Raw genomic sequence first — 19,367 nt, 5'->3', positions numbered from 1 at the left:
CTGTCCAGGGTGTCCCCTGCCTTCACCCGAGTCAGCTGAGATAGGCTCCAGCACCCCCCATGACCCTAATGAGGATAAAGCGGTGTATAGAGAATGGATGGATGGATGAAAAAAAAACAGGCATTTGTGGAGTTCACACACATTCATCAGGTTATAGCATTATTTGATTCTAAATCACAGGTTATAATCTCATACTGTGTTCCCTTATTTTGCTGTCACTCTGCCAGAGCCCCATTCTTATGGCTGATTCATGGATCTCATACCTGTATGATTCTTGACAGACTTTAAATGTATTTTTATAATCCTGTTAAATGTTGAGTAGAATAAAGCAGATGAAAAATAAACAGATGATATAATGTGTGTTTGTAATGAAGAACTCAGAGTCAGGATTTTTAGTTTCATTTCATCACTAGAACAGGACTTAAAGACTCACATCAGGATCAAGTGTGGCTGCACAAAAATCTGATTTTCACTGGACAATAATGTGTGAAAGTCTGTCAGCAGTTTGGAGATTCACTGCTTCCTCTCTCATTTCACACTTTGTGCAGCTCAAATGCTTTTAGTTCAAGTGAGCGTCAGAGGAACACCACATCCTGATTTTCAATCTCAACATTTGACTGGAAAAAGACGCAAACACCACATTTGGCTCCTGGAAGAATCACAACTTCCATCTTTGAAGAGGAACAAGTTTACAAGGAATCATTTAGAAGGATTTGACAAAGAAACACATTTAATCCATGAATGTGAAAACATGTTTGTGAGGGACAGAGTCACGGAGAGACTCAACTATCTGTTCAACACTGTTTCTGTACCAGGAGGAGACTCTGGAGACTCAACTCAGCACAGAGACACTGAAGAGGAACCTGGATAGAACCCAAATCCAGGATAGAGAGTTTCAGTGAATGTGGTGTTGAAGGTGTGGAGGTGGATCAGAGAGTCAGAGGAGACTCTGTAGAAGGACAGAGTTCCAGCAGGAACGTCCACATAAACTGAAACTCTGTGAGAGACTGAGGAGGACCTGATGGATGTTTTACTGTTATTGTGCCAGACAGAGCAAGCATCACTATGAGCAACCCTGTCTCCACAAAATTACGTTCTCAGACAACTAAAATGCATTTTTAATCACGTTGCAACAGAAACGTAATTGGTCCAGCTTTATGTTGATCTGTAACGTATTCAAAATGTGTTTGTTGCTTGTTAAATGGATGCTGCAGTCACATGTTTGTGGATACAGCGCGGTGCTGTCATGTCTTCTGTCAAGTACCACAAGAAAAGACGGAAAATAAATCCTCCCTTCACAATTTCATCGGGACGAAGTCCTCAGTATGTTTTAATAATAATTGTCCTGCGCGGTGTTTTATTCTGACAGTGACATGGATCTGTTTCCTTCCCTGGGGTGGTTCTGCGTTTTTTACTTGACTAAATATACTGAATAATAAGTTTGACATGAAAGGAGAAAACTGGAATGAGTGTTGATTCAGTCTCCCTCGTAGTTTTCCCCTCGCTGTCATGTCATTCATACTTTAACACTGCCATGGGCCAGATCGGCCTTTTGGAATAGCCTCGTGGAGACTTCATTCCAGCTGCACGGCAGCGGTTTGGATTTCTGATTTACTTTGTATGTTGCTTACCGGAACGCTTTCATTTAGGACCGGAAGTGCGCGCTTCACTCCGCTTTCATCGTTCTGTAACCAATCAGAGCGTGGCTAAATATTAAAGCTGTGCTGCAGCGACCAGACAGAACAGCGACACCTAGTGTGTCTGCATTAAAATTACATGTCCCTTCTTGAAAACCAGGGCAGAAAGGTTCACTGTGCCACATTTATTCAACCTTTTCAAAACCCTTTTTGTAATACGTTTTAGATGCAGTTTGCAGATGTTTCTGAAGATGTGTAGTGAATTCTCCTTGTATTATCAGACCACCCCTGACCAAAGTGCACTTCTTCAATATAACGTCTCAATACATGAAGTTTAAAGTTTAACAGCTGTAATGTGCAGCAGCCAGTTCAAAAAGGCGTCTACATTGATGGGTAAAATAAATTCTTCACGCACGTTTAACAGCTTTCTACCAGCATTCCTGTCTTGCATCATTTGCAGTAGCTGCTTTCCACCATCATCATTTTTCATATTCCTTCCTCAACTATAACAACCAGTTGACTGAAGCAGCTGGTACATGAGACGTCCATTTGGTGTTAACACCCCCCCTTTTTGTGACTCACAGGATCTGAAGTAGAAAGTCTGAGTTAACAAAGAAACCTGACAACCACCATTAACTCTGACTGAGGCTTTAGTTTTTGTCGAGCCGGTGTACACAAAGTAAGCCTGCTTATACTGAACTTGCTTCATAGCAGCCCTCAGAGTAACAAAGTTAGATTTTTGGTGCCACGAAAATGTGAGCCACATTTCTAGATATTATCCATTAAATATTGTCAGCACAAACTGTAGAGTGACTAGGTTTTTCCTAGAACTAATCCTCTGTCACAGAATCCTGTAACATGACACAATGCTGACATTTCTTATTGCTGGGGGGCTTATTATTGAATAAAATCATCTACAAGGCTACATGTATGTACCTCAGTTGCTGAACTCTGAAAGCAAGACAGGGGCTCCAAGAATTCTTCCATTTAATTCTGTTGTTATAAAATGAGATGAAAATAAGATACTATTAAAAATAAAGCAGTATACTATTCATACTTAGATGTAATTGTGTAATTATGTAGTGCCCTGCCACAATAAATCAGTTCTTAAAATTGGTCATCATAAAACAATACAGCACATCATAAACGGATCTCAGAAGAAACAGCTTGCAGTTACCACATTTTACTTGTGCAAACAAAGGTGTTTCAATTGTACCAGCAAACTTTTTTGTACCTGCTGTCCAAAGTCTTCATCACATAGCCACATGATCACAACTGAGGCTGGATGGAGAAACAGAACACCTCTAAAGAGAAATGCCCGGCCAAGCTCCAAGTTTCTCATCAGACCTAAGGTTATATAGCATTGCTTCCCTCCCACTGTTAAGTCTTTGACTTCACACTGTGTTGTGTGTTACCTGTCAATAAATCATTTTACTTCATTTAAATTCATTTTTACAAATACTTGAAGTTGTCTTTGACTTAATCTAATACAATGTTGCTCTTTCACAGAGAGTAGAAAGATGAAAAACCGACAAGGATGTCTTACATAACACGATGTCATCTAGAATCTGCCTGTGCAACACCCTGCATTTGTTGTGGACTGCCAGTGCTGACTATTTACCAAATCTGTCCTCTCACTGCAAAAGTAGACAAGACATTATTTGACATTTACCATGTTGTGCAGAGACGCCACTGAAGAAACACCTGTAACACAACACATTGTTGTTGTTGGCCTTGTTAATATATATATTTTAAAATATGATCACGCATACTGTACACAAACACTGTATGCATGAAGATGAATAAAATTACTATACATGTACAACAGCATCATTCATTGAAGTGTAAACAATAACAGTCTGGTGAAATAAAAGAATATTAGCATTAGATTTTTTTGTTAAATGGCCAAATTCTGATACCTCCACAAAGTAGCATTCATTTCCTTTTGTTAACTGCCTATATTTACTAACTCTACAATATCAGCCAGTCAGTCAATTTACCATGTCTAAGGGAAATATTAACATCAGATCCAATGTGGGATAGTACTCCTTGTGCTGCAGAGTGACCACCTGACCCAGATGATAGGTTTCTAGAACAACTGCAAATGAAAGTAGAAAGACTAAGTCCTTACACTGTTGGAAGATCTTTGTTCAAATCTAACACAAATAACTCTGCACTTTAAATACTATAGATTGGCTCATTAGAAAATAAAAAGCTGTTTGCTGAAACTTACTTTGTCTTCTGTCCTTCTAATGATCTTTGAAAAAGGAAAGCTCCCTGTATTGGATCTCTCGGTGCACTCATCACATTGTTCTCCTAAATAGATCAAAATTAGAACAGTTGAGAGGTACTGTTGTGAGTCAGTGTCAACACTCATGATTTGTTCACGTTGACCATTGTTTTGATGCCATTTAACAGAGGGGACTAGAGCAACACTGTAACAGGCTTGATTTTCTTTTTATGCACGGCCTTATAGTAGTACATGACCAAACCCTCACTGAATGATTCAGACACCTTAACAGCAATGTAATGTGGTATGGAAACTCAATAGAATCTAACTGTACAATACATCCAAATGGAAACAAATGACAAATGACACTGCAACAATATCTCAGTATTGAAATAATACAAACATTGCTCTATAAGATAACTTTCACTGACTCAACAAATAGTCAGACATAATTGGACTGACATTAAAACATGTACTACATATTGATTAAAGATAATACTACACTTGTTTTTTATGAATCAGTACATGCCATGTTCAGTTTCACTCAGAAATGTCCAGTCTGTCTTCTTTCACTCTTTCCACATCATAGCATAAAGACTCTGCATGACATCAGAGTCACAGGAGTAAATTTTATTGACCAGTCATCTTCTATGAGAGCATTAGAAATTAAAATGCTTCCATTTTGAAATCAGCATGTCAGTTGCAACATCACAAAGCAACATCATGCTGTGTAAACATGTTTTTTTTCCACCTATAGCACTTGGTTAAGTGTATTAAAATTCAAATTTTGAATTATATTTTTTCAATACATACCCTCCTTCTGGGATTGTGCCATTTGTCCTCTAGGGGACAAACTCCGTTTCAAATCATTGACCATCTCCCCCAAAAAAACTTGTTTTTTTAAAATCATAAACTGTGGAGATTTCTAATGCTATCTATGAAATATTAGCTCAGTATGTCAGACACTTTCTTAGAGGTTTTTCAGTGGACTGCAGACCCAGTTTCACTCGTTTTTATTTTGTCACACTGAAATTTGAGGCTGTTTGAAGATGACTATCTCAAGAACAATTCTAGATAAAAGCCTGAAACCTTCACTTGTTTGTCTTGCTAACATCAGCAGATCAGATTGTTGTTAAATACAGCAGTGGAAAAAAGTTTTTGGACATCCAATACATTTGTGAAATAATGCATTAAGAATCACTTTGAGGTCTTCAAGAGTCATTTATTTTAGTACAATCATAAAACTAAACACAAACTTCATGTCTCCTTACTTAAAATCAGACTCCCCTAAGAATGCAAGATATGGCATCAAAATATGTCTGGTATTTATGTATAAAGTCTTTAATATAAGTATAGTTCTAGTATAAAGTAATTTGTTATTGTTGTTATTTTTATAGGGCCAGTTCACAATATAATAGAATTGAAATTCTTTATTTATCACACACCTGGGAAATTATTAGCTACAACAGCTAAAACACCAAATCACAAGTTTAAAAAAAAAACTCGTAAATTACAGTCTGTAAGAACAGAATAATGAAATAAGGGGCTAAATGATCACAGTATGGCAGATTAAGAACAGAGAGACCATTTCAAAACTAGGACTTTAACAGAAATATGCAGGTTGAGTTAAAAGTGCAGATTGTATGATATGAAATAAAATCTGGAGTCAGACTTTTCTGGGCCACTTGACAAAATCTGACTCCCCTACTATTTTTGGAATGCAAGAAGTGGCAACCTCCAAACTTTCTCAGCTACAACATCTGCACCTCTGCTACTGCTGTGTGAAGTATCAACTATGTATTACTTATTACTATCATTACAGGAGAGAAGTTGTAGGGGTAGTCAGATTTTTCTGGACCACTTGACAAAATCTGTCAGATTTTCTACACTTTCTCTCCTGTAATGACTACTTCACACAGAAGCAGAGGTGCAGATGCTGTAGCTGAGAAAAGATAGATAGATGGATGGATGGATGGATGGATGGATAGATGGATGGATAGATAGATAGATGATAGATAGGAATCCTAAGGCCAGTAATCTCCGAAATTATGATTAACCATCAGAGAATCACTGCCAATGTCATGGTAATGACTGGATGCAGCTAATTTACAAAGAAATGATTCTGAACTACATGTCAGCTTTCAAAGACTGGACTTTTCATAGAACACTTCATGTTTTTAAATTTACAGACTGACAGACAGGAATCCTAAGGCCAGTAATCTCCTCAATTAATTATGCTTAATCATCAGAGAATCACTAAACCAGCTCTGCATCTAACAGGTTCCTGCAGCCCAGAGGGATCTCAGGAACCATTGACCCTTAGGGCCCTCGGAGGGTTTAGGTCCGTTTCTGACAAATTCTGATTTTACCTTTATATTTCACCTTAAAAGCTGTTGATCTTGCTTTGCTTGGTATCTTTTTTTTCAGCACAACCTCACCTGTGTGATTCTATAATTATTTAGACATTTTGATATAATGTATGGACACACTTGACCTAAAATAGCAGAAAAAATACAAAATCCGAGTAGAAAAAAGTTAGATTTTTTTGCTGTGGACACCATAAACATGTGTAATGAATCTTTTTCAGAACTTATAATGTAAATATAAATTGTTTGTCAGAAAATAATATACAAATTTAGCAGTTAACACAGTTATATACCACTATTTGCACTAAAATGGAGGATTTTTTTAGGCGTTTTTGCACAACTATTTACAAAATCATGAGGAGTCACAATAAAATTTTACATAAATGAATTTGTACCATTCCAAAAAGCTTTTTCTGTCCACCACAATCTCTACAATGACAAAAACAATAGAAACAGTCTGTCGGACCACAGGGAGAATCCAGAGTCCTGGTGTTCTCCATTGCTAGAATATGTTTATTATGAATGTTATTATTGTTGTTGTTTTATTATTATTATTTTATTTTATTATAATTATTGTTATTATTATTTTATTATTATTATTAGTAGTAGTAGCAGTAATATATTACATCTGAAACAAAATCTTCATTTTCTGTGCATCTTTGGTGTCGAGCAGAGAGTGATCTGTGGCCAAAGCCAGTGAAGGACGTGCTGCTCTCCCAAAGAGTTATAACTATCACCTGACTAAAAAAAAATTAAAAAATGATAGAAAGTTCTAAATCCGCACTTTGGCCATCTCTCCTCTGTGTATTTCTAGAATATTCCACTCTCTTACTATGAACACAGAGGCTGTGGGCGTGTCTGTGTGGCCGCTCCCGTCAGAGCGTCTCTGTCACTCAGCTCCAAGTTTCTCAGTCACCTCTGGGGAAATCCAGTTCACGTTTTTACTCCAGAGAACGCCAGGTTTGTGAAAATCTGGTCCACATTTTCCTTCCTACACCAAGCATAACTCCAAAGGTCTGTGTTTCTCACCAGATGCTTTCAGCAGAGAGGACTCTCCGCTGAGTCCAAAGTTCAAAATTTCGCCGTGCATAAAAGACGCTGGAAATAGCTCCGGTGAAGTTCGGTAAAAAATGTGGCGTTAATTATTGATCATATCTCTGGTTTTACTTGGCTGATCAACATGATTCAAAAACTGGTAGAAAGTTCAAAATCTGTACTTTTAGTACACGTTTAAAGGGAGACTCGCCGACGCTTCATTTTCCTGCTTTGTTTTGATTACCGCGGCGCAACAAGAAAACGCTCCAGAGCGTCTTTCGGGTGGCAAGGGTTAAGGTGGTAATTGAGGAAATTCGCCCTGCTGCTCACTGCCTCCATCCAGACGTCTATCCCTCTACCACTGATAATTCATTTAACTGAGTAACCACTTTGAATGGTTTAATTAATTTACAGTCACGTCTGTTAATGACAGCTTTCCTCTTAATGGATTTTGCAACGAAGCAACGAAGACACAAAACAAAGAAATTAGACCTGAATTCTGTGAAGCCGGATCTCAAGGACTTTAAGTTTGTGGAGGACTTCATGAACTTTTACTGAACCCTGCATGGAGAAATCTTCTTGGCAGGGGTTCAGTCTGTGTCCAGTGTGCATACGCTGGTGTCGTTGTAGGGTTCCTTGTTGGTTGGACGTTGGTCCAGACTGGTCAAAGCAGCACTGTTCACCAATGGCAGAGTGCTGGCAAGTCTGAGAGTTTTGTCCATCTGTTCCGTTCTGCTTGGAAAACAAACACACAAACACAGAGAACGTCAGTGTTTCCTGCAGCATTGAAGAACTGATGCCTTGCCTGAGATAGAGAGCACCCCAAATGACATCTGAAGACACTTTTACCTGTTGGAATTTAACATTCAATTGTCTGATTACATCAGAATTCCTAATCTTACCTACATCCCCAGATTAACCTGGACCAGATTTCTGTGTCAAAACGAATACAGATTAGACTGAACGATAGCTGATAATGTGTTAACAGAATTCAACTGACCACAGTTGTTCAAAACAGTTTTGAAACTATTTTGCATCAATATCCAAAATTATTCAATACATAATTGTGTGTACACTGTGACTGAGACCAGTCTTTACATACCTCAATGTGACACTGATTGAATGCTTTCTTTCTGGTGTGGATCTGCTGGTGTCGTTTCAGGGAACCCAAAGTTGTAAAAGTCTTCTTACACTTGTCACATCTGTATGGTCTCTCCCCAGTGTGGACACGTTGGTGAACTTTGAGGCATGCAGTGTAGCTGTAGCGTTTCCCACACTGGTCACAAATGTATGGTTTAACCCCAGTGTGGGTCACTTCATGAGCTTTTAACTGTGAGTACAATAGAAATGGTTTGCCACAGTGATCACATACGTACACATCATGTCCAGTGTGGATGCGTTGGTGATATTTTAAGGTCTGTTGGTATTTGAAAGTTTTTTCACAGGAGTCACAGTGGTACCGCTTTCTACCAGAATGGGGGCATTGATGGATCGACAACTGTTCATGTTGAGTAAAGGTTTTCACACACTGATCACAGTTGAATGGTTTAACTCCACTGTGAATGAGTTGATGATTTTTTAACGTACTCTTCTGAGTAAAAGCCTTTCCACACTGATCACAGCTGAATGGTTTAACTCCACTGTGAATGAGTTGGTGGGATTTCAAAGAGAGCACGTGAGTAAAAGCCTTTCCACACTGATCACAGCCAAACAATTTCACTCTACTGTGAATGAGTTGATGGGATTTCAAAGAGAGCACGCGAGTAAAAGCCTTTCCACATTGATCACAGTTGAATGGTTTAACTCCACTGTGAATGAGTTGATGTCTTTTTAAGTGACTCCTCCGAGTAAAAGCCTTTCCACACTGATCACAGGTGAATGGTTTAACTCCACTGTGAATGAGTTGATGTTTTGCTAGATTATTCTTGTGAGTAAAACCCTGTCCACACTGATCACAGCTGAATGGTTTCACTCCACTGTGAATGAGTTGATGTTTTGCTAGATTACTCTTGTCAGTAAAAGCCTTTCCACACTGATCACAGCTGAATGGTTTAACTCCACTGTGAACGAGTTGATGTCTTTTTAAATCACTCTTCTTCGTAAAAGCCTTTCCATACTGATCACACCTGAATGGTTTCTCCACAGTATGAATACGTTTGTGAATTCTTAGCTTTGTTGCTGTGATGAAAGTCTTGCCACATTGCTCACAACTGAGTGATTTATCTCTTTTTGCTGTTGTTGCCGAACCATCCTTATCCTCCTCAGAGGTCCCACATCTCATTCCATTGCTGTGTTTACATTTCTGTAGCAAAAGACAAAGATAAAAACAGAGGCAGTGATGGAAGAGCAGTCATGAAAAAAATGATCCTAAAAGTCTCAATTCCATGTAGTTGAACATGAGGCTGAAACAAGATCAAGAATCTGCAGACATGCTAGCAGCTTTGTCATTAGAAACCAAGAAATGTGTCAACAGCACACTCACAATGTCAACAAAACTATTTTCACAGGCCCATAGTTTTCAGCTTTCTGCACGGTAGTTTAGAATATTGGGTAGTAAAATCTGTCGATCACCGTGAAAAGCAAAGCAGAGCTGGGACTGATGGGATTGTACCACCAGGATCTCTTCATCCCCAGACTTTCTGTTAAGTTACATTACTGGAGAAATGTACAATATGAAAAGCATACAACATCAATGTCCAGATTTAGGTCTTAATGGCAGCAGGGTCAATTCAGACCATCAACACTTTCTAGTTTCTCCTAGGGGATCAGATGTTGATACCAGTCCAGAAAAGATGTGTAATTCTGCCACTGAATTCTGGATTTGACCCCAACGACCCGGGAAATTTGTTGTGCAGCAGTTACACAAGCGTTCACCATCAAACAACAAAAGCAACAAAACAGTAAAAGCAATAGCAACGATTAAAGGAAATGTTTTAAAAATGTAAAAAACACAGTAAAACAATTACAAGCAAAATTAAAGCTGCAAACAGCATTGGGCGGGACCTCGCCCCGCCCCCCCACGCTGTCAGCAAGCAAGTGCCGTCCGTGACCAAAGATGAAAGCCAGAGGAGTTCCTCTGCTGGAATATTGTACGGTTTTGGAGGAGATAATCTTTAAAGGGTTTTCATATTTTGGGTTATAGCGCCACCTAGATTGAAGATAGCTCAAATCGGTCGAACAGGTTTTCGTAGAGCTCGAGCGGGCAAACGTGCGTGCCAAATTTCATTTAAAGTTATGCATGTTTATGGGGTCAAATTAAGCGAAACATGGTTTCAGGTGAAGACAAACTTTGACAGCTTATAAAAAAAAACTAGACAAGTTAGCCTTTTTCTTCTGATAAATTTTCTTTGGCTGGATATTCACCATGATCTGTCCAAATATGAAACCGGAATATTGTACGGTTTCGGAGGAGATAATCTTTAAAATGTTTTAATATTTTGGATTATAGCGGCCCCGAGATTGAAGATGGCTCAAATCGATCAGACAAGTTGTCGTAGAGCTCGAGCAGACAAACGCGTGAGTGGTGGTTGCATGTCTCTACGACATTCTTGTGCGGAGAGCTGAGGCCTTTTGTGTTGGCCTTTTGTGTCTTTGAAGGTTTTTGTGTCCTTAGGTGGCGCTATGGAGTTTTTGAAGGTACTTTTTTCAGAATATCGAATTTTTCGCTTGACCCGACGTGGGTGCCAAATTTCATAAAAAGTTATGCACGTTTAGGGGGACAAATTAAGCAAAACATTGTTTCAGGTAAAGACAAACTTTGACAGCTTATAAAAGAAAAACTAGACAAGTTAGCCTTTTTCTTTTGATAACTTTTGTTTGGCTGGATATTCACTATAATCTGTCCAAATATGAAGCTGGAATCTTGTACGGTTTCGGAGAAGAAAATCTTTAAAGGGTTTTCATATTTTGGATTATTGCGGCCCCTGGATTAAAGACAGCTCAAATCGTTCGGACAGGTTTTCGTAGAGCTCGAGCGGATGAACGCGTGAGTGGTGGTTGCATGTCTCTACGACATTCTTGTGCAGAGAGCTGAGGCATTTTGTGTTGGCCTTGTGTGTCTTTGCAGGTGTTTGTGTCCCTAGGTGGCGCTATAGAGTTTTTCCAGAATTTGTTTTCAGAATATTGAAATTTTCGCGTGACCCGACGTGCGTTCCAAATTTCATAAAACGTTATACACGTTTAGTGGGTCAAATTAAGTGAAACGTGCGGGGAAGAATAATAATAATTAAAGCTGCAAGCAGCATTTGGCGGGACCTCGCCCCGCCCCCCCACGCGGTCAGCAAGCAAGTGCCGTCCCTGACCAAAGATGAAAGCCAGAGGAGTTCCTCTGCCGGAATATTGTACAGCTTCAGAGGAGATAATGTTTAAATGGTTTGCATATTTCAGGTTATAGCGCCCCCCAGATTGAAGATAACTCAAATTCATCGACAGGTTTTCATAGAGCTCGAATAGTAACGCGTGAGTGGTGGTTGCATGTCTCTACGACATTCCTGTGCGAAGAGCTGAGGTCATTTGTGATTTTTGCAGTATTTGTGTCCCTAGGTGGCGCTACAAAGTTTTTCAAGATATTTTTTGCAGAATATTGAAATTTTCAGGGGACTGCACCTGCGTACCAAATTTCAGCAAAATACATGAACGTTTAGGGGTTGAAATTGAAGCGAAACATGGTTTCAGGTAAAGACAAACTTTGACAGCTTATAAAAGAAAAACTAGACAAGTTAGCCTTTTTCTTTTGATAACTTTTGTTTGGCTGGATATTCACTATAATCTGTCCAAATATGAAGCCGGAATATGGTACGGTTTCGGAGGAGATAATCTTTAAAGGCTTTTCATATTTTGGGTTATAGCGCCCCCTAGATTGAAGATAGCACAAATCAATTGGACAGGTTTTCGTAGAGTTTGAGCGGGCGAACGTGCGTGCCAAATTTCATGAAAAGTTATGGACGTTTAGGGGGTCAAATTAAGCGAAACATGGTTTCAGGTGAACACAAACTTTGACAGCTTATAAAAGAAAAACTAGACAAGTTAGCCTTTTTCTTTTGATAACTTTTGTTTGGCTGGATATTCACTATAACCTGTCCAAATATGAAGCCGGAATATTGTACGGTGTCGGAGGAGATAATCTTTAAAGGCTTTTCATATTTTGGGTTATAGCGCCCCTGTGACGAACAGGGCCGTCCGTCACGTATGTTTGCACCTTGCACACGACACTTTATATATTCACTTAGCGTTTTAATGCACCCAACACTTTGAGAAGGCTAATTGGTAAATAAATAATTTGTACACGATTGTCGGTTTTAAATATTTTATTATCAAACATTTTTATTGAGGTTGCCCGTGGGTCCGGTCCGGTGGCGTCATCTCTGGTGATGGCGGCGGCCGGGTCTGCGGAGGCAACATAACAATTGAGATTGGAATGTACAATATTGTGAGATAGTTTTAAATTGGTTGTTCTCATTAGTGTGGTGTGCATGCGGTGAATGTATTGAGTGTTGTGGAGGGGTGGGTATGTGAGTGGTCTGTGCAGTTAACCTACCGTTTCCTCTTGTGTCCAGGTGCGTCTGGCCAAAAGAGTCCCCGGGGAGCCAGACGCCCAAAAGACAGTTCCGGGCTGAACCAAGGGGAGGGATACGGAAGGGGTGGCTGCAATAGTTTTAACTTTATATTTTGTTGTTGGATTAAGTTTGGTGGTTTTAGTTGGGTTAGTTTGCATGAGTTATTTTTTGTTTACTTTATTCTGGGTTATGGTTTATGTTGGAGAGTTTTTAACTTAGGTTTAATAGCTAAGGTTAACACAATCTACCTGCACAGTTTTATTGGTTTATTCCTGTTGAGCAGACCAGTATTAGAGGAGGCTTTTCCCCTCAGTCGGGGCTGTTCTGTTGTGGTCTGCTGCTGGAGAAGCCACTGCTCCTAACCTCCAACGCACCTTACGACATTGGCACTTTTTTGCACTTGCACTTTGATTACTTTGTATTTTTGCACATTTGGAAAATAAAGAAGAAAAAAAGAAAAGAAGTCGACCACTCAAATGCTGCCTCCGCCTGCCTTTGTACCGCTGTTCTTCCACCGCTCGAGCCGCTTGATCACAGCCCCCTAAATTGAAGATAGCTCGAATCAGTTGGACAGGGTCTCATAGAGGGGGAGGAGACGAACGCGTGAGTGGTGGTTGCATGTGTCTACGACTTTCCTGTGCGAAGAGCTGAGGCCATTTGTGATTTATGCAGTTTTTTGTGTCCCGAGGTGGCGCTATAAAGTTTTTCCAGATTTTTTTTTCGGAATATTGAAATTTTCAGGAGACTACACCTGTGTACGAAATTTCAGCAAAATACATCCACGTTTAGGGGGCGAAATTGACGCGAAACATGTTTCAGGTAAAGACAAACTTTGACAGCCTATTAAACAAAAACTAGACAAGTTAGCCTTTTTCTTTTGATAACTTTTGTTTGGCTGGATATTCACTATAATCTGTGCAAATATGAAGCCGAAATATTGTATGGTTTCGGAGGAGATAATGTTTTAAGGATTTTCATATTTGGGGTTATAGCGCCCCCTAGATTGAAGATAGCTCAAATCAGTCGGACAGGTTTTCGTAGAGCTCGGGCTGAACCAAGGGGAGGGATACGGAAGGGGTGGCTGCAATAGTTTTAACTTTATATTTTGTTGTTGGATTAAGTTTGGTGGTTTTAGTTGGGTTAGTTTGCATGAGTTATTTTTTGTTTACTTTATTCTGGGTTATGGTTTATGTTGGAGAGTTTTTAACTTAGGTTTAATAGCTAAGGTTAACACAATCTACCTGCACAGTTTTATTGGTTTATTCCTGTTGAGCAGACCAGTATTAGAGGAGGCTTTTCCCCTCAGTCGGGGCTGTTCTGTTGTGGTCTGCTGCTGGAGAAGCCACTGCTCCTAACCTCCAACGCACCTTACGACATTGGCACTTTTTTGCACTTGCACTTTGATTACTTTGTATTTTTGCACATTTGGAAAATAAAGAAGAAAAAAAAGAAAAGAAGTCGACCACTCAAATGCTGCCTCCGCCTGCCTTTGTACCGCTGTTCTTCCACCGCTCGAGCCGCTTGATCACAGCCCCCTAAATTGAAGATAGCTCGAATCAGTTGGACAGGGTCTCATAGAGGGGGAGGAGACGAACGCGTGAGTGGTGGTTGCATGTGTCTACGACTTTCCTGTGCGAAGAGCTGAGGCCATTTGTGATTTATGCAGTTTTTTGTGTCCCGAGGTGGCGCTATAAAGTTTTTCCAGATTTTTTTTTCGGAATATTGAAATTTTCAGGAGACTACACCTGTGTACGAAATTTCAGCAAAATACATCCACGTTTAGGGGGCGAAATTGACGCGAAACATGTTTCAGGTAAAGACAAACTTTGACAGCCTATTAAACAAAAACTAGACAAGTTAGCCTTTTTCTTTTGATAACTTTTGTTTGGCTGGATATTCACTATAATCTGTGCAAATATGAAGCCGAAATATTGTACGGTTTCGGAGGAGATAATGTTTTAAGGATTTTCATATTTGGGGTTATAGCGCCCCCTAGATTGAAGATAGCTCAAATCAGTCGGACAGGTTTTCGTAGAGCTCGAGCAGACAAACGCGTGTGTGGTGGTTGCATGTCTCTACGACATTCCTGTGCGAAGAGCTGCGGCCTTTTGTGTTGCCTTTATGGTTTGTTGCCGTTTGTCGTGTCCCGAGGTGGCGCTATAGAGTTTTTGCAGATTTTGTTTTCAGAATATCGAATTTTTCGCGTGACCCGACGTGCGTGCCAAATTTCATAAAAAGTTATGCATGTTTAGGGGGTCAAATTAAGCAAAACGTGGTGGACTTGTAAAATAAGAAGAAGAAGAAACGGAGCAAATACAATAGGGACTCGCCAGCTTCGCTGGCTCGGTTCCTAATGAAAGCCATTTAAAGAAAAAAATCAAACAAAACATAAGATAGACAGGGACATCGGCAGCAATCTTGGTCATTTAGTCAGACATAGTAAAAGTTTTCAATAAACGGCCACCGATGTAATCAGGTAGAGGACTTTTCTTTGGTCTGCACTGTTTGAGACACCAGATTACATTGCCCACATCAAGAAAGGGATTCTGTGGAGACGCTGACATGAGACAGTTTTTAGTCTCAGCATGTTTAGCCCTAAAATCATGGGAGTCAAACCTGACATAAAAACTGTTTAGACTTTGAGCCAGCTCTAAATCACAATTATAACCACTGAGCTGAACTCTCTCATTGGCACATGAATTAGTCCCAGTGATCAGATTCATGCCGTCCCAGACTGAACTGAGGTTGTTCATTTTGAGCTGAGACTCAAGTTTGTCTTTGTATTGTCTTTTGTGGGTCCTGATCTCCTTCTTTATTTCCTTCTGTCGGTTATACAGATTTAGTGCATTTCCTTCTCTGAAGACTGTTTTCTTTCTGTACAGTAGGTCTTTAAGCTTCTTAGAAAGCCATGGCTTAGTGTTTGGATATAGTTTAACATTTTTTCAGGAATAACACTGGTTTCACAGTCTGTGACCCAGCTGCTCACAACATCAGTCGGTTCATCAATATCAGCTGAGGACTCCTTAAACACGTCCCAGTCAGTAACCTCCAGACATCCCTGCAGAGTGTGACAAACTCTCACTCTGATGTTCTGCACTTTGCCTTGCTTCAGTACAGTGGTAGACAGGGATAAGGAGGATGCAGTTGTGGTCAGAGGAACCCAGAGGAGAAGCACCTTTCACATTGTTGTAACAGATCAAAGAGTTTGTCACATCTAGTGGGACATGTTATTTACTGATGGAAGTCTCTCAGTGTGTGTTTTAGTGTGCAGTGGTCTCTGGATGACCTGATGGATAAGCCCACAGGCATTTATTTCACTGGCCTTTGGATGGATATAGACAAGTTTCACAAATATCTGGGGAAACTTCTGAGGTGGATACGGAGGGCACAGTGAAACAGAAAGCAGTTCTAAGTCAGTATTGCACAGTTTCTCCAGGACAGTGTCAGATTTGCACCAGCGCTGTCCTTGTCCATTTGGATGACCCACTTAAGCCCAAGCTTTCATTTGCTGGCTGATGTTGCTTCAATAATTCCACATGTTCTATCCTCTTGATGCCATCTATTTTGTGAAGTGCACCAGTCCCTCCTGCAGCAAAAACACTCTCACAACATGGTGCTGCCACCCCCATGCTTCACAGTTGGGATGGTGTACTCAGGCCATCCTCAGCCAGCATCTTCACAAGGTCGTTTGCTTTTGTTCTGGGGTTGATGAGCACATTTCCCTCCAAAACAATCCTAACCTTAACCAATCTCCATCTTGAGCAGTAGGATGGCTTGACATTCCCATGGTGTTGATCCGTGCATGTAATTGTTTGGACAGATAAACGTCAAACCACAGTAATCTGGAAATTGCACCCAAGGATGAACCACACCTGTGGAGGCCCACAAATGTCTTCCTGATGTCTTGGCAGATTTCTTTAGATTTTCTAATGTCGTCACACAAGGAAGCAGTGTGTTTGAGGTGTGCCTGAAAATACATCTTAATCTATCAAAAGCTTTCAACGCCAGGACATCATCATCTTGAAAGCATAGCAATCTAAGTGTATGCAAACTTCTGATTGTGAAGAAAGTCATAAAAATTTTCTAAAAAAAAACAAAAAAAAAAACAGGAGAAGCATTGCCAGATTTAATGTCAGATCATGTAAATTAAAAAAAAGGTTATGTGTCGTTTATACAGTGTAAGTAAACTTCTGGGTTCAACTGTCTGAATTTCTTGAGAAGGAAAAGGCTGGTAAACTCACAATGCTCAAAAGTATTATTCTCTACCAAAGAAAATGCTGCTCTTTACCTTCCTGAACAACTTGCTTGAAAAACAAGACTTTTCTTCCGTTACTTATCTTCATCACCATGTAAGACATTTTCAGAAAGTATGATCAGCAGCTAGTTCAGCCTCAAACAAAAACAAGCAGCTTCCAAGCAGTCCACCATTATATCCTCAGTACAGCTGCTTCTGCAGAGCTACATCTCTCCAGCCAACGTCACCTGGCTTTGGTCGGCCCATCTAACCAACTGGAGCAACTTTAGACATTTTAAAGAACAAATGAATGATAATAATGTTACAGTGGTATGTTTCTCACTTTTTGTGAAGAATCCATGTTTCCTCCGTTGTTGAGCTCAGACTAAATGGCTGCCAACATTCCTCTGCTCCTCCGTCAGACTCTCCTCCTCCTGCCAATCACCTGTCACATCAAACACATCTTCATTAGGATACCACTCTATACACAAGTGTCAGAGTGTCCCATATGTTCATCAGCCAACACAGAGGACACATTTCAACTCAATAGTTCACTTTTAGCTCTTTTCACTTTCACCTAAAACTGATACAAATGAACTTAAACTGTTAAAAATAAGGAACATAGACAGAAAACAGACATGGAAAAAGAGAATAAAGAGAACATAAAGATGCTAAGACAGGACTGCTGGTAGAAAACTGTTCATGCTGTAAGTTAGTGAATGTATTTTACTGCTCAGTGTTCTGTTTAAAGGCAGCTCTCACTCTCTGTTCTTTGCACTCTCCCATAGTGTCAAGTGTCCTCCCACTTTCAATGACAGGTGATTCTCATTGATGATTTTTCTCACAGTTTCCCCACTTGAAAAAGGATGTTTCATCTACCCAGGGTTTGAGCAGGACTCCACTCATCAATCAGACAGTGGCTTTCTTTCTTTTCCCTCTTTTATTTTGCAGTGGTCGCAAATTCATGAGATACAGAGGTGGAAACTTCCATAAGTCCATACGTTTAGTTGATAGATTAAGGTGAAAAACCTTTAAACAGAACACAAAAGGACAACTAGCCTGCAATCTTATTTTCAACTGTACAATTAAAAAACACACAGCAATTATTGGTAAACAGACAAAGTTTACTCCGTGGCTAATGCTAATGCTAACACATACTGCAGTGGCACACATCGGCAGCTTAAACAGTCTTTTAGAGTCTCCAGAATTCTGCTCTTACCGGCTGCAACCCGGATTTTGGAGATGAAGGCAATCCTGCACAGTTTGCCGCAGATCTTGATCCTTTCCCAACAGAAACTCACGCACACTTTGTTTGAACTCGGTCATTCATTCTCAGTTCCTCCTCAGTGCTGCGTGTGTCCCCTTTTTTTTTGCCGCCGGTGGCAAACCTGCAGCCGCAGATTGTTTCCGCCTCAGCTGAGTGTAGGACCTGTGCGTAAATGCTTCTCCTTTGAGTTCTCAGCTCCTTCCAGTTTGACTTGACACATAGACTGCTTTGCGCTCTGTGTCACCTGTACCTTCAGAGCTCTGAATAAAAGAACAAAAGATTTATTGCAAAGAACAAAAAGGTTTTGCCTCCACAGCAGCTTGTTATGAAAATGATTGTATTTGATGATTGAATGTTCTTATTCATTGTAATACTGTGTGATGTGTGCTAAAAGAGGAACAAGGACACGAGCTATCATCAATATCATTTCATCTTACATGTCTAATTTTAAAAAATATGACATTATATAAATATGCACTACTGTTCAAAAGTTTGAGGTCACTTAGAAATGTCCTTTTTCTTGAAATCAGTTCTTTTCAATGAAGATAGCATTAAATAAATGATAAATCCAGTCTAGACCTTGTTAATGTGGTAAATGACTATTGTAGCTGGAAACGGATGATTTTTAATGGAATATCTCCATAGGGGTACAGAGGAACATTTCCAGCAACCATCACTCCTGTGTTCTAATGCTACATTGTGTTAGCTAATGGTGTTGAAAAGCTCATTGATGATTAGAAAACCCTTGTGCAGTTATGTTAGCACATGAATGAAAGTGGGAGCTTTCATGGAGAACATGGAATTGTCTGGATGACCCCAAACTTTTGAACGGTAGTGTACAGAAGGATATGGAAATCATAACGCAGTGTTTGAGCGGTCGTAGGTGAGCTGGTGTGCTAAGGATGAAGAGTGGAAAGGCACTTGGTCCTGATGATATACCTGTGGAGGTATGGAAGTGTCTCGGAGAGGTAGCAGTAGAGTTTGTGACTGGGTTGTTCAACAGGATCTTAGATAGTGAGAAGATGCCCAAGGAATGGAGGAGA

General features: G+C 40.0%; 1 protein-coding gene and 1 long non-coding RNA gene across 6 annotated transcripts in view; both read right to left on the bottom strand.

Annotated features, from left to right (window-relative positions):
- LOC127532064 (uncharacterized) overlaps positions 1–19,367 on the bottom strand; it is an 80,329-nt gene that overhangs the window by 39,227 nt on the left and 21,735 nt on the right. The gene's annotated exons all lie outside the window — the stretch shown is intronic.
- LOC127531983 (zinc finger protein 665-like) lies at positions 2,144–18,432 on the bottom strand. 4 transcript variants are annotated; one of them, XM_051942782.1, is made up of 8 exons: positions 18,277–18,432; positions 17,401–17,502; positions 8,371–9,570; positions 7,761–8,003; positions 3,871–3,953; positions 3,638–3,735; positions 3,310–3,341; positions 2,144–2,633 (listed from the first exon to the last, which is right to left on the bottom strand). In XM_051942782.1, exons 2-8 carry the CDS (start codon positions 17,416–17,418, stop codon positions 2,625–2,627), a joined length of 1,683 nt encoding a protein of 560 aa, XP_051798742.1. In that variant the 5' UTR covers positions 17,419–17,502; positions 18,277–18,432; the 3' UTR covers positions 2,144–2,624. The 4 variants fall into 4 exon arrangements, with proteins under 4 accessions (XP_051798742.1, XP_051798744.1, XP_051798743.1 ...); XM_051942784.1 differs by lacking the exon at positions 3,638–3,735; XM_051942783.1 differs by lacking the exons at positions 2,144–2,633; positions 3,310–3,341 and having other exon boundaries at positions 3,348–3,726.

This window comes from Acanthochromis polyacanthus, chromosome 22 (assembly GCF_021347895.1).
Source record: "Acanthochromis polyacanthus isolate Apoly-LR-REF ecotype Palm Island chromosome 22, KAUST_Apoly_ChrSc, whole genome shotgun sequence".
NCBI lineage: Eukaryota > Metazoa > Chordata > Actinopteri > Pomacentridae > Acanthochromis > Acanthochromis polyacanthus.
This window is presented reverse-complemented; position numbering and strand designations above follow the sequence as displayed.